The sequence below is a fragment of the Bombina bombina genome, chromosome 7 (genome assembly GCF_027579735.1).
Source record: "Bombina bombina isolate aBomBom1 chromosome 7, aBomBom1.pri, whole genome shotgun sequence".
NCBI lineage: Eukaryota > Metazoa > Chordata > Amphibia > Anura > Bombinatoridae > Bombina > Bombina bombina.
Window position 1 is genome coordinate 119,768,198 of NC_069505.1, and position 15,299 is coordinate 119,783,496.

The 15,299-nt window shown below is 38.4% G+C and overlaps 1 protein-coding gene across 1 annotated transcript in view; it reads left to right on the top strand.

The window, feature by feature from the left end:
* The window catches only part of LOC128636266 (ovochymase-2-like), a 343,532-nt gene that overhangs the window by 100,734 nt on the left and 227,499 nt on the right, over positions 1–15,299 (top strand). The window contains 2 exon segments of the mRNA XM_053689302.1: positions 3,535–3,668; positions 11,396–11,536. Of these exon segments, the coding sequence (XP_053545277.1) occupies positions 3,535–3,668; positions 11,396–11,536 (275 nt within the window).

A 15,299-nucleotide genomic window follows, 5' to 3' on the forward strand; every position in this document is an offset into this window, starting at 1 on the left:
ACTTGGGTTTCAGATCCCTTTAACTGCAAAGGGCTCCAATGCATATAGATATATATGTGTGTGTGTGTGTGTGTGTGTGTGTGTGTGTGTGTGTGTGTGTGTGTGTGTGTGTGTATATATATATATATATATATCGCTTGCGCAAATGTTTGTGCTCCACTCTTAATCTGGCCCAAAGTCAGCTCCAAAGCAGCAATGCACTAAACACATCTGTTGATCCAATGACAAGAGACAAATGTGTGTAGCCATAAATCACCAGCTTGCTCCCAGTAGTGCATCTACATATGCTTTTCAACACAAGATATCAATACAACTAAGTAACTTTGATAATAAAAGTTAATTTAAAATTCTCTTTAATTGGCATTCTTTTTTTCATTTCCTTTAAATATAAAACTCCAGAAATTCATACTTGCACAAAATCTGGGCTCCCAACCATCCTACGTATCCTAACGTCTAAGAAAGTCAAAAGTTACATATAAACATTTAGAAATAAAGGAATGGGAAACAGTATTGTATTTTTTTCTGGCAAGGCTAAAAGTAATTTGCTATAACACTTGAGTAGATGGTCAAATCAAATGTCATCTAAATTGTGGAAGAGTAGAAATCTGGAAGTCATCTGCAAAATGTTTAATTTTAGAATAATATTATTTAGCACTTTAGATATCTTCTAAATAATAAGATTACGGGATGATGTACTCAGGTAAGCAGTAGATAACCATTTATTGTATTTACAATTCAGGGACACCCGTTACCCTCACTCTCTCACCCCCATATCCTAACATTATTTGTTTACAAATCTTTTCTGTAGCCATTACTAGAGTACACTTCCTGTAGCCAAAATTGTACAGTCCCTTTAAGCTGTCTTATGTTATTAGTATGGTAACGTATTTTTTCAGGATTTTTATTTCTTTCTAAGTGTAGCATTGGGTGCTAAGCTGATTTCTTTTTTTATAAGAATAAAAATCTTATGGTACCTAACACACACAAACTCACATATCCCAGAGTCCTCTACCTGCCTCCCTTCAATGTTTTTTTTTTTCTTTGCTTGGGGAGCCGGTCTCTCATCCAATTAGAAAGCTTACTGTACGGCACACTGAAATCAATGAATGGACGCTCCAGAAAGCAAGAGAAAAGAAACATTGTAGATCAGAGATTTAGGTGGTTGGCCTTCCTTCTGTCAAAATTTACAAGATACTGACCCCTACCCATAACAGATGTTAGTTTATTTTTTCTCTTTAAAGTAAATTGTAATATTTATTTTTATTTTGGGTCATTGAGATAGGATGCATTGTTTACACACAGCTCTCAAGAACTGATGCTGCTCAACCAAATGAGAGCTTCACTTATGTTTGTTTGCACTTTGCCACTCCTGTGTTAAAGGCAAGTTACTAATCAAGGCAGCAAAACAATACAGTGTCTCAGTGAATTTGACCTCAGGGCCTTTCTTCTACCTACATCCTGCACTATGCCTAATCCCACCATGAAATGGCAACTGTTATTGTCAGATCTAAAAAATCATTCTGTGTTTTGCCAAAGTCTGCTGCTGCTTGTGGTTTCCATAGGATAGTGAAGTGTCACTGCTCCCTCCCCTTATATGCTCTAGTGCCCCCCTGTGGAGCCTGCCTCACACTTCCTTTACCTCTGGCACATATGCAGTTTGCCTTCCTGAGTGGTGCATAGAGTAGTTTTAATGTATAGAGAGGACGGAAGGGACGGGGGGGACTACAAAACAATGGTAGGATTATTAAGATAAATATTAAAATACTTAGATTTAAAATACATTCTTATTACAGATGGTTATGGCACTGCTATTCAAAGAAGGAGAATTTCACATGGTTTAATTTACCATTGCTTTAAGTGTTTGTATGACTTGTGTAGACATTTAAAAACATCTTAATTATAAAATTACTCAAAACTGAATGAAACTGTTATTTGCACAAGTCAATTATTATGATGAGTTGAAAACTGAATAAAATAAGCCATTCTAAAAACACATATGATCATCGTCACCATTATAATTAAATAGAAAATGAATGACAAACGATAATTAATTAATCCTAGTCAGCAATTTGATCTTTTTCAGAAACTAATTTAATACATAGGAAAATGTAGCAATAAATAAGTAATTGAATATTAATAATATAAAATAAGTAGAAAAAAAAATTCCTCTGAGCTGAAATACTTTCGGCTAGATTACGAATTTTTGTCGGTAAGGCTTGCGGGGCTAACGAGCAGTTTTAGCTCACCGCTCACCCACAAACAACGCTGGTATTACGTTTTTTTTTAAATCCTAGAAAAGTGAGCGGAGAGCAAAATTTAGCTACACATCTCACTGTAATACCAGCGCTGCTTACGGTAGCTGTGAGTTGGCAAAACATGCTTGTGCACGATTTCCCCATAGGAATCAATAGGGGAGAGCCAGCTGAATTTTTTTTTATTTTAACTAGGAAATTATTAAATAGTTAATAACTATTTAATAACTATTCTACCTAGTTAAAATAAATACAAAGTTGCCTGTAAAATAAAAATAAACCCTAAGCTAGATACAATGTAATTATTAGTTATATTGTAGCTATCTTAGGGTTTATTTTATAGGAAAGTATTTAGTTTTAAATAGGAATAATTTATTTAATTGTAGTAATTTTATTTAGAATTATTTAAATTATATTTAAGTTAGGGGGGTGTTAGGTTTAGGGTTAGACTTAGGTTTAGGGGTTAATAACTTTAATATAGTTGCAGCGACGTTGGGGGCGGCAGGTTAGCGGTTAATAAATGTAGATAGGTGTTGGCGATGTTAGGGACGGCATATAAGGGGTTAATAAAATGTAACTAATGTTTGTGAGGCGGGAGTGCGGCAGTTTAGGGGTTAATATATTTATTAAGGTGGCGGCGATGTCCGGTCGGCAGATTAGGGGTTAAAAATTTTATTTAAGTGTTTGCGATGTGGGGACGGGGCCTCGGTTTAGGGGTTAATAGGTAGTTTATGGGTGTTAGTGTACTTTTTAGCACTTTAGTTAAGAGTTTTATGTTACAGCGTTAGCCCATAAAACTCTTAACTACTGACTTTTAAATGCGGTACGAGTCTTGACAGGAGAGGGTGTACCGCTCACCTTTTCCAAGACTCGTAATACCGGTGTTAGGAAAATCCCATTGAAAATATGGGATACGCAATTTACGTAAGTGGATTTGCGGTATGTTGGAGTCGCGGAAAAAAAGTGAGCGGTACACCTGTACCTGCCAGACTCGTAATACCAGCGGGCGTTAAAAAGCAGCGTTGGGACCTATAAACGCTGCTTTTTAAGGCTAACGCAAAACTCGTAATCTAGCCGATTGTTTTTACACTTAGATTCCAATAAGATGGAATAGGGTTCAGTGTGTTTTCTTAATTGTATTAAAAATAGGAATTAGGTGGGCTGGTTCTACATACTGCAAGCCATGAATGTGTGTAAATCAGAAAAATGTAAGAGGAAAGAAATGATGAGTCATTTTGTTGTCATTCATTATTTGTAACTGAGAATTCTTGTGTGTTGCCAGGATGTGCGTTTGGAATATAATAGTTCCGGATGGAATGCATATTTTGCTGGATTTCACTTATTTTGACATAGAATATGACACCACCTGTGATCTAGATTATTTGTCCATTTATTCTACCGAGGGACATCTGATTGGTAAGTACAATTTACCATTGATTTAACAGCTGTTAGTTTTGTGGTTTAGTTGTATTTAGATTTGTTGTGACAAGGAACAAAGAAAAACTCTATGGGCCAAAAGATATTACATGGTGTGCAGACAAGGTTCTCAACTTGAGAACTTGTCCACATAGCTTTGTTTCGTAGGGACAGTGGATACTGTTCCTACTCTGCACATATGTATCATTACACACTCAAGTGCAACCAATTTCACAAGAGAAGGGTCTGTAAATCACCCTGAGTGAGCATTTTTCGGGGTGATTTCTCTCCACCACCTCTGAGTTGAAGAAGAGAAATCTTCCCAAACACGCTCGCTTGCTGATGACCGCTGCTTCTTACATAGCGGGAAACAGGTTTGCATGTGTGAAACTGCCCCGCAAGGGTTTCAAAGCAGCGTAAATGAGTACGTTGAGCCCTTTGATCAAATGTGTAGTTTAGAGGAGAGAAGGGAAAGAGGTGACATGATAGAAACCTTCAAATATATGAAGGCACTTAAAAAAGTGGAAGCTGAAAGCTCATTCAGCAAAAAAATAAATTCCAAAACAAGGGGTCACAATCTTAAGTTAGAGGGAAGAATAGTAAGGAGAAATGTGATGAAGCAGTTTTCTTTCATACAGGTGTTGAGAGTCCACAATACATTACTCTTCGGAATTACTCTTCCATACCACTAGGTACTACTTTACAGGTACCTCAGTTTTGTCTTTGTCTCCACTGGCGGAAGGTGAAGAATGAAGATTTGAATATGATTCTTCAGTATGAGGGGCGTTCAGTCTATGTTGAGACCCGTTTTCCCCTCAGAGTACAGTGCTTGTCAGAGAGATGTATATGGGGTATGGTTAGTGGCTCTCTTTTTCATCTCATGGGAAATTTAGTCACTAATCTTCCATAATAGTGGCAGGGACTGGCCTTTTGCCTCCTATGGATCTACAATATACTTCTATTCCATAACCTATTCTGATATGTTTCAGTACTGGTTTGGCTTTCTACTGGTTGTTTACTGGTAGATGAGAGTCTATTGGTAAGTATCATTTTTTTATTTGACAATTTGTAGCCTTGTTTGGGTAATTTTAATTTATATATTTATTAATATATATCGCCTTGGGACAGAATCTTTATATTATTATTTATTTCATAAAATGATGATGGTCCACAGTCCTCCATAACATATAGGATATTTCTCACATACAAGAGCTTTAAATCCCTCCCATCTCTCTCTAGTTTTGTTTTTGGCTTCAAAAGTGAAGTTTGAGAATTAAGGTTGTTCCAGCTACTTGCTTATGATTTAATTTGGGAGCTCAGACCAATGTGAGACCCAGAGTCCCTGGGATTTATATTGTACAAGGAAGATAGAAGACAGACTTCACAGCAGCTGAATGATACAGGGACATAGGAATACCCTGTTATGTGAACAAGTATTTCCCTATGGGACTTCAGCCATAACTACTCTCAGGTATTGCAGGGACTTGTCCTTAGCCTCCCCCTGAGGGAAACAGGTATTTCCTATGGCAATCCTCTGTAGTACCCAGTACCTGCACTGGATGGGCTCTCTACTGGATACTGCTGCAGCTGTCTTTCTTGCAAGGATTTATCATGCTTGGTAAAGCAGTGGAGAGGTACTACGTAAGGCAAGGGCTTTTTTATTTTCACATGCACAGCCCAGAGGCTATTTGTAGGTACTCTAGCATAGATACAGCATAGCCAGGGAACTCAGCTTGCACTCCTCATGACACACTTTTTTCTCTTTTTCAGGTCCTTACTTTTCCTATAAAAGGAACATAACCAGGTAAGATGGATGCTCTTTTTAGCCCTCTGGCAGCTTTGGGGATAAGTTTAAGGCACTTTCTTTTAAACATGTGCCTGTCTCTTTAAGGAAACTGCTACATGCTTAGTGCAGTTAGGAGTTCAGTAGAAGAAGCTCCAGTTAGGCAGGGGAATGTGCTTTATTTATATAGAGGTTGATTACGCTCGGTACACTCTTGTTTTAATAAAATATTTTTAAAAGGGTGACTTTAACACAGTCACGGCATTAGTGACTTTTGTTCCGGCGGTATACCCCTCCCCCTCATTGTGCCCGGGCTTTTTACTTGCAACGGAGCTGCATCAGACCTCAATTTTAACTCGGCTGTTTTACACACAGTCTTTCACAGTATTTTTAGCCAGAATGTGGATGAGTACCTATACAGGAGCTGCTAGGCGGCATATAGGAGAACTTGAGTTTACTTAGGGACTGTAGTTTATCTACTTTGGGGAAATATTATAAGTATCTGAGAGGATATATTCCTCTGGCATGTACAAGTCGGTTTTCGGGTGCTAATCTCCCTTTGAACAGTTTCATTTTTACCCATGTCATCCTATTTAGGTGAGCGCTATCCAGGTTTTAGGGTGTGGTGTCTACTTGTCTCCTGCTTTAATATTGTTTTGGCTTAGCCTGCTTTAGACCTGTAAGATTTAATAAGCTTCTTTGGAAAAACATTTTTGATTCCTCAAGAGCTTTTTTAATGGAATATAATTATTTATTCTACTATAAATGTTATAATGGAGCCTTCTGATTCTGTCCCTCAATCTACCTTAGAAGCTGGGTTCTCTAAGCACTTTCTTACCAATGTTAAGTGTGTATATTGTAAAAAAAAGCTGAAGTATCTCCTCCAGCTTATTTATATGACATTTTTAAAAATATTAATGCAATCTGACCAATGCTGGTTCTATTGGCATTACTGCTCTTTCTGTTTGTTCCTTACAGGGGAGCTCTACAGATTTTTCTCCAGGTGTGAAAGATCTCATCAAATCTACACTTTCTCAAATGTTGGCAGACGCCTTCAATTTAGAGTAAAAGGTCAGTTCAGAATTTTTACTTCTACTATTGCTATTCATTCTGACATAATCCTGTTATGTCTTTAGAAGGAAAATTTTCCTCTGGTGATGAGGAATCTTCTTTTGATGTTGAACTTGATTCATCCTCTTTTTATTTTTTTTAATTCAAAGTTTAACATATTTACATATTTGTTCACTTTTTAAAAACGGTTTTGCTTACTTTAGGGGTTAAGGACTCTAAGGTCTCTAAGGATAAACCTTTTAACCATTTAGATTCAGTCTTTATAACAGATGTTTTCTGAAATAGTTTCTAGGAAATTGTCTAAGCCCCTAGAGAAAAGTGGGGCCATTTCTACTCTGGCTAAATGTACTATGATCCATTTGAAAGACAGTACTTATTTTAAGGACTATTTAGATAGGAAGTTAAAATCCTTTCAAAGAAGGGCATTTCTGCAAACAGGTTATTTTTTTAGGTCAGCTTTTGCTGATGTAGCTGCTGCTTCTTCTTACTGATTAACTAGTCTTGCATCACAATTTTCTAATGATTCTGCTAGTGAAAAGTTTTTTTAACCTCTTAAGACTGCTCCAAAGTGCTAATTCTTTTATTTGTGATGCTGTATTTGACATTATTAAGAATAATGTTAAAAGCATGTCATTGGCAGTTAGCTTTATGGCTTATGTGCTGGTCTGCTGATATGGTGTCTAAATCCAGACTTTTTTTTTCTTTCTTTTAGGGAAAGAACTTGTTTGGTTCTGACTTGGATTCTATAATGTCTACTGTTACTAGAGGTAAAGGAACTTTTCTTTCTCAGGACAAGAAGTCCAAGGGGAAATCTAAAGTCTTCAATTGATTTTGTTCCTTTTGTTAGAACAAGAAACAGAATGTTCTTTCTCTCAGTTGTGCCCTTTTCATTCATTTTCAGATCTGGAAACAATGGGAGTGATTGCTCCAGTTCCTTTACAGGGACAGGAGGATTGGATTCTATTCAGAATTCTTCATTGTTCCAAAGAAAGAAGGTACTTTCAGACCAGTGAAAATGGAAACTATTCGCACTATTCTGCCTTTTGCTCAGCAAGGTCAGTTTATGTCCGCAATATATTTAAAGGATGCTTTTCTTCATGTTCCAATTCACAGGGGGCATTACCAGTTTCTGAGGTTTGCCTTTTTAGACAAGCATTTTCAGTTTGTTGCTCTACCATCTGGCTACAGCTCCAAGAAATTTTACAAAGTCTCTATGTGCCCTATTGTCTGTGATAAGATCTCAGGGTATTGCAGTGTTTTCTGGACAATATGCTGGGTTCAAGCTCCATATTTTCATTTAGCAGAATCTCACACCAACAGACTGTTGTTGTTTATTCAACAGCAGTGGGAAGATCAATTTTCCAAAGAGTTCTTTGGTGCTAAAAACAAAGGTTACATTTCTGGTGATTCAAATAGAATAAGTATCCATGAGTCTTTCTCTAACAGATCAGAGAAGGCTAACATTGGTGTCAGCCTGTCTGAACCTTCAGCCTCTCTCTTTTCACTCTTTTGTTCTTTGTATGGAAGTACTGGGTCTCATGAGTGCAGCTTCAGATTAAATTTGCTTGATTTCACACCAGACCTTTTCAGATGTGTATGCTTCATCAGTGGTGAAGGGATCATACTCTGCTATCTCAAAATATTTTTTTCTGGATCCCATTACAAGTGACTCTCTGACTTGGTAGCTGGATCATCAGTTCATTATTCAAGAGCGTCCTTTGCTTGTCCTGTTTGGAGGTCTATGATAGCACAAGGGGTTTGGGCTCCTTGGGAGACAAGATTACCAATAAATGTTCTAGAACTCCCTCCTTTTTTCAGGGCTCTTCCGACTTGGCATCTGTTGAAAAGGGCGTCTCATCTCTGCTTTAAATCAGACAATGTTTCAGTGGTGGCTTATATCAATCATCGGGGGGGCCCACAGTTTCTTAGCTATGAGGGAAGTCTCTTGAATTCTCTCTTGGGCAGAAGTCATTTCCTGTCTAGTCTCTGAAGTCCATATTCCAGTAGTGAACAACTGGAAAGCAGATTTTCTCAGCTGTCAGTCTTTGCATCCAGGGGAATGGTCTCTTCACCAGTATGTGTTCAATTAGATTGTGGATCTTTGGAGTTTGATAGCTTCTTGTTTGAACAACAAACTTCTTCAACAGGTACTTTGCGAGATTCCTCATGCAGATGCTCTACTAGCTCATTGGTTATTTTAGCTTTCTTATCTGTTTCCTCTTCTGGTTCTTCTTCCCAGAGTAGTTTCCAATATAAGGCATGAGAAATTGTCAGTAATCTTGATTACCCCAGCTTGGCCTCACAGGATTTGGTATGGAGATCTGGTTCAGATGTCCAGTTGCCCTCCTTGGCATCCTCCATTTCAACCAGACCTTCTGTCTCAATGACTGTTTTTCTTTCTGGATCTCAGATCTCTAAGCTTGACGGCATGGTGATTGAACTTCTAAAGCATAGAGGTTTCTCAGATTCGGTGTTTGAAACTTTAATCCAGGCTATTACGCTTGTGACTAGGAAGATTCATAAGGTCTGGAAGGCTTTTATTGCTTGGTGTATAGATCATGGGTTTTCCTGGCATCCTTTTAGAATTCCTAGAATTTCGCAGTTTCTACAGGATGATGTTGATAAGGGCCTATCTGCCAGTTCTCTGAAAGGGCAGATTTCTGCTCTTTCAGTTTTGTTTCATATGAAGATTGCTAATCTTCCTGACATTCATGGTTTTGTTCAGGCTTTGGCATGCATTAAGTCGGTGATGAAGTCAATTTCTTCTCCTTGGAGTCTTAACTTGGTGCTGAAGGTTTTGCAGGCTCCTCCTTTTGAACCTATGCATAAAGTGGATATTAAGCTTCATTCTTGGAATATTTTTTTTCTTTTGGCTATCTCTTCTGCTAGAAGAATTTCTGAATTGTCTGCTCTTTCTTGTGACACTCCTTATCTTATCTTTCGTCTCTTATCTTTTCGGATAAGGCAGTCCTATGGACTAAATTTAAATTTCTTGCCTAAAGTTGTGTCTTTAGGCAATATCAATTGAGAAATTGTTGTCCCTTCTTTGTGTCTGAATCCCAAAAATGCTTCAGAGAGATCGTTGCATAATTTGGATATTGTTGGAGCACTGAAGTATTATGGTGATACTATTAAGGATTTCAACCAAACTTCTAGTTTGTTTGACAATCTTCTAGTTTGTTTAACATTTCTGGCTCTAGGAAAGGATAGAACGTTTCTGCTGTTTCTTTGGCCTACTGGTTGAAACTTTTGATTCATAAAGGAGGAGTATTGAATCATGGACTCTCACCACCATCAAATACATTAATTTATCAGGTATGCATGAATTATGTTTTTGTTTTTTACAGAAATGGTGTTTGATTCATGGAATAAATGTCCAACAGAGGTGGAAAACACAAAGACTGTAAAATAATTAAACGATGCATAGAACATGCATAAGGCTATCCTAAGTATTAGGTAATATGGATTTATAGACTCTGAGCAGGCGGACAGGAATCGCCGGAAATCAACCCGATCGAATACGATCGGGTTGATTGACACCTCCCTGCTGGCGGCCGATTGGCCGCGAGTCAGCAGGGGGCGGCGTTGCACCAGCAGCTCTTGTGAGCTGCTGGTGCAATGTTAAATGCGGAGAGCGTATTGCTCTCCGCATTTAGCGAGGTCTTGCGGACCTGATCCGCAGTGTCGGATCAGGTCCACAAGCCCTTTGATAAATGGGCCTGATTGTATGATTGCTTAATAGTAAAGTTTTATATGATGTGAAATTTAAATAAACTGAAAATACATAGAGCTGAATAGAAAATAGTTAAAGGGTCAGTTTACTGAAAACTGTTTTCCACTCAATGTGTTTACAGTGACTCATTGTACCAGCTGCAGAGTTTAAAAGGACATGAAACACTAAATAAATGATAGATAGAATGGTGCATTAAAATAAAACATTAGTCTGAGAATAACATGTAGATGTATTTTTTAAAAATTCATTAGTTTAAATAAGTGACAAAATAAATGTAAAGTTTTAGTGTCTATAAAACAATGTGAGCAGCCATGTTGTAACTTAGGTTACCTTCTCTGCTGTGGCCAATTAGGGACAGTTATAAATAGGTCACTAGAGTGTGCAGCCAATGGCTGTGTGAAATATAACAGTGTTCTGCACTTCCATTTCTAACAGGAACTGAAAAGCCTCACAATTTCAGACTGGAATTAGAGGAAAATGGGACAAAATACATAATTAAAGTATTTTGCAGTTTTTTTTTTATATATAAATATAATATATCATTTTATGTTAACATTTCAAGGTGTTTAATACCCCTTTACAATGTATGGGACATTGCTCATTTAGGTGCATTTTTGTATATGAAACCTAATTTAAATGAAGAACCAATTTAAATGGGCTGAGTTTGCGGGGAGAGCAGATATCTTTATCTCTCTATATTTACACAAAATGATCCTTATGTTATCTTATCTTATCTGTTTACAGTTAGACCAATACTTACAGAAAACAATGGATAATTAATATTTAAGCACCTCTCAATCCCACCCCAAGCGGATTGTGATATTTTTGAAACCTTCTTGTTTGTAAAGCTTTTCAATATCAGGTACTTATGTACTAAAATTCTCAGTATAGGTGGGGATACAATAGGCAAAACCAGCTATTTCTAATGACAAACCAAAGGTAAAGGAGTTAGTTGTAAACAATGTAATACACTATAGCAGGATGATTGGGAGCACATTTAAGGGGATACAAAATGACAGTACACTGTCCCTTTAACAATTAGTAAATAAATCATGCAGATGCGTCTAAGACTATGCACTGGTTTAAATGCTCCTCATGAACATACAGTGCTTAGAATCTCACAATGTACTTGTATTGCAGGCAAGTATTGTGGAGATGTTCCTCCAGGACCAATCTTAATTACTTCTACAAACATTATGTTGAAGTTTACCTCCGATTTTCAAGAATACAGAACTGGATTTGCGGTATCCTACACAGCCATTCATCCAGACATTTACCAAGGTGAGAAGGCAAGTGCACTCTGAGAGTAGAAAAGTCTCTCAGTGGATAGACAGCCCTCAGAGGTATGTGTTATACTAAATTGTTATTTTAACATATTAGAGAGGAAGAAAACCTTAATTTAACCTTTTGCATTGACTAATTGATTACTGTATATAAAAATAAGTCAGTCTATGCTTTCCCTTTCCAATTAATAACACCACATGGCAAGTTTGCCCCTTATCCCCTATATTATACATCATTGTAATGGAGGTGTTGGCCTCTAATATCAGACATAATCTAGACACAAGGGGACTGATGGTAGGAAGTACAGAATACAAAGTAGCATTATATGATGATGCATTTCTGACATTGACTAATCTGAAAGACTATTTGAGGACATTACTAACTGAAATGGAAAAATATGGGTTGCATTCTAATCTTAAAATAAACATCACCAACTATGAACCCTTAGACATTCTGTTAGAGCCCAGGAAAATAGCTCATATAGAGTGAGAGTTTCAATTTAAAATTAAACAAAACTCTATTAAATATCATGTGGTGCATGTGATCATAATAAATTCTTGACTTTGAATTATAAAGGCCTTCATGGATGGGAAAAAACCCTTTGTCTCAGGACTAGGGGATGTGGACTGGGGATGTGGACTGGTGTAAAAATGCTCCATGTAAAGAATGGGTTCAAATAGAACACACTTTTTTTGGCTCTGTACAATTTGGTGAACAATGCTGGTTTCCTTCAACACAGACAATTCTTTCACTCACCCTGTTACATAATGTTGGAAACCTTTAAATTATGGGACAAATGTATAAAGAAGTTACTCTACAATCCTTCCCTCCCTAGAGAATCTTCTTCACACAGTACAGCTACAAACACCTTCACCAACTAATTCCTTGTTACTGTGTTTGTTCTACAAAATGGTAAACTAAAATTGAGGTCAGAAATATCTGAATCATTTTATTTCACACCAACCTCATAATCTGAATATAGGTTTTCCTTTTTACTGTATTGGAAGTACTCTGCCACAGTGTTCAACCTTTTAAAGACATGCTCTCTCTCTTATAAAAATGCTTATATCACCTCACTCAGATACTCTCCCCTCTTACACTAGAAGATGGAAAACTGAGCTCCAATCTCTAACTTCCAGTAATAATTGGCTGGGAACAGTTTCACCAGGATCTTGGTTACATGTTGGAGAGGTTGCACAGATACAGGTACAGATCTACATAATTATTGGTTTTGCCCTGTAGTTCAGATCTATTGGCTCTTTATCGAAGAAGTAATGGAATGAGTAAATTGGTTACATTTCCCACAGATCCTTTAGTATTTCTTTTCAGCAAGTTTCCCAAAATTAGATCCAAAACTATTGAGCGTTTTCAAACAAGCGGGACAACAAGGGATTTTTCCTGCTGAGTTTTTACAAGCTTCTATAGTTGCTTTGCCCAAACCTGGAAAGTCACCTGATGCCTGCACTCATTTCAGACCCATTTCTTTGTTGAACCTCAATATTAAACTATATGTCAATATTGTGGCAAACCAGTTAAAAGGTATTATTCCATACCTAGCCAACCCATATTAGGTTGGTTTTACTTTAGGATGACATGGGCCAGATAATACTCGGCAGATACTAAATATCTTCTAAGAAGCCAATCGGCTCGGTCAACCATGTGTAATATTGTCTCTTAACGCCAAAAAGGCATTTGACCAGGTCAATTGGCTTTTTATGAGGGAGGTTCTATGGAAGTGTGGATTTTCTCAAATATTTCATACTGTTGTTATGGCTCTATACTCCTCCCCTTCGATAATGGTACACGGGTTAGGCTTCTGTTCACCTACCTTTCAGATAACTAATGGCACCCATCAGGGGTGACTTCTTTTCCCGCTGTTGTTCGCCCTTGTGATGGAGCCACTGATGAAAACCATTAGAAGCTCCCCTTTGGTGGAGGGGGTATGTGTCAGGGTTTCACCCTGCTTTCATTTGTTATTTGCTGCTTGGCTGCCATTTTTACTCACCTGTCTCTCTCCTCATCTTCTGCAGAGTGTGTAATGCTGCTCACTACACCTAGGCTCCCTCTTATGGCCAAATCATCAGTGAGAGACAGGATGCAGTCCTAGAATTATGATGTCATCACTTACTATTTAAAGTGCCTCCATTCAGTTTTCTTTTGCCCTTGTGTTTTCTCTGACTTCTCTGTAAGTTCATGATTCTGTGTACAACCTGGCTTGTTGATGTACCTTCTGGTTCCTGATCCCTGGCTTGTTCCTGACTGTGCTGATCTTTGTGTTCCTGACCCGGCTCGTCTGACTACCAGCACTGGCTTTAACTCCTGGCTTGTCATTTGACTTTTGATCTCTTTATTATTTTTTGTTATTTTTTAATAAAGGTGGGATTCATTTAAAAATTAACGTCTGTCTGATTCCTGGTTCCCTGACATTACGCAAGGGCCATGAATCCTGACGGTGCTAATAATCCACCTTTACCCACCATCATTTCCAGGATGGAGGAGCAAGATCACTGTATGGATCAATTTGCACTAGTCCTTCAAACCCTTCTGACTTGCACTGCACACTTGGATCAGAGTGCCCCACAATCTATGGCTGCTCCTTTTACCGCTGCTGCACCATGTCCTTCCAGGAATATGTCCAGTTCTGCACCTCTACCTCAGTGATATGGAGGTGATCCTAACCAGTGCAGAGGTTTTTTGAACCAGGTGGGCATTTACTTTGAGATGTTACCTCAGGCATTTCCTTCTGACAGAGCTAAGATGAGATTTCTCCACCTCTGCTGCCAAAGGCTCATGTTCATTCAGCAAAGTACGAGATCTGTAGCCCAGTATGCCATTGAGTTCTGTACACTTGCAGCTGAGGTAGGTTGGAACAATGAAGCCCTTGTTGCCGCCTTCTCTCATGGGCTTTCCGATGCGATTACAGACAAGATTTACTAGAGGATCTCGAGGCTTTGGTGTCTTTTCTAATCCTAATTGACATCAGACTCAGAAAGAGAATTTCTTTCAAGGAGCTCTTGTGGAAGCCTCCTGTCCAGTTGTCTCCTACGTTTTTATTCCCACCCATGCCTCCCTCTCCTCCCATGCCTCTTGATCCTGTGACACCAGGCACTTCTGAGCCTATGCAGTTGGTATTTATGTCATTATCTGCGGCAGAAAGGGCTACAAGGCCACCTTTTAAAGTCTTGTCCTACACATCCGGGAAATGCCCACACCTAAGGTCCTGTTGGGGACAGACCTTGGGTGGTTTATCCTCATCCCCAGAACCTATAAATGAGAAACCTTTGGTCATGGTTGTCCTTTCCTAAGTGGTATCCTCCATAGTCACCCAGGCTCTTGTAGATTCTGGTGCTGCGGGCAATTTCATTGACAGTGCTTTTGTATCACAGCACTCCATTCCTGTACTTCCTCAGTCCACTCCACTTGTTATTGAGGCAATTGATGGCAGACCCCATCAGCCTGCACTCGTTACTCATAAAAACTGCTCCATTATCTATGGCTGTTGGGGCTCTCCATTATAAAACTCTCCAGTTCCAGGTGATAACCTCTCCGCGTTTTCCAGTTGTTCAGGGTTATCCCTGGCTTCAAAAGCACAATCCCAGTCTCGACTGGCGTGGGTCTGAAATATTGTTATGGTCCCCGCAATGTACTTTCACTTGTCTCCGGAAACCACTTGTCTCCGGAGTTTCAAGACATTTTTGACAAAGTGCAAGCCGATATGTTGCCTCCTCACGGTCTTACGATTGTAACATAGACCTGCAAC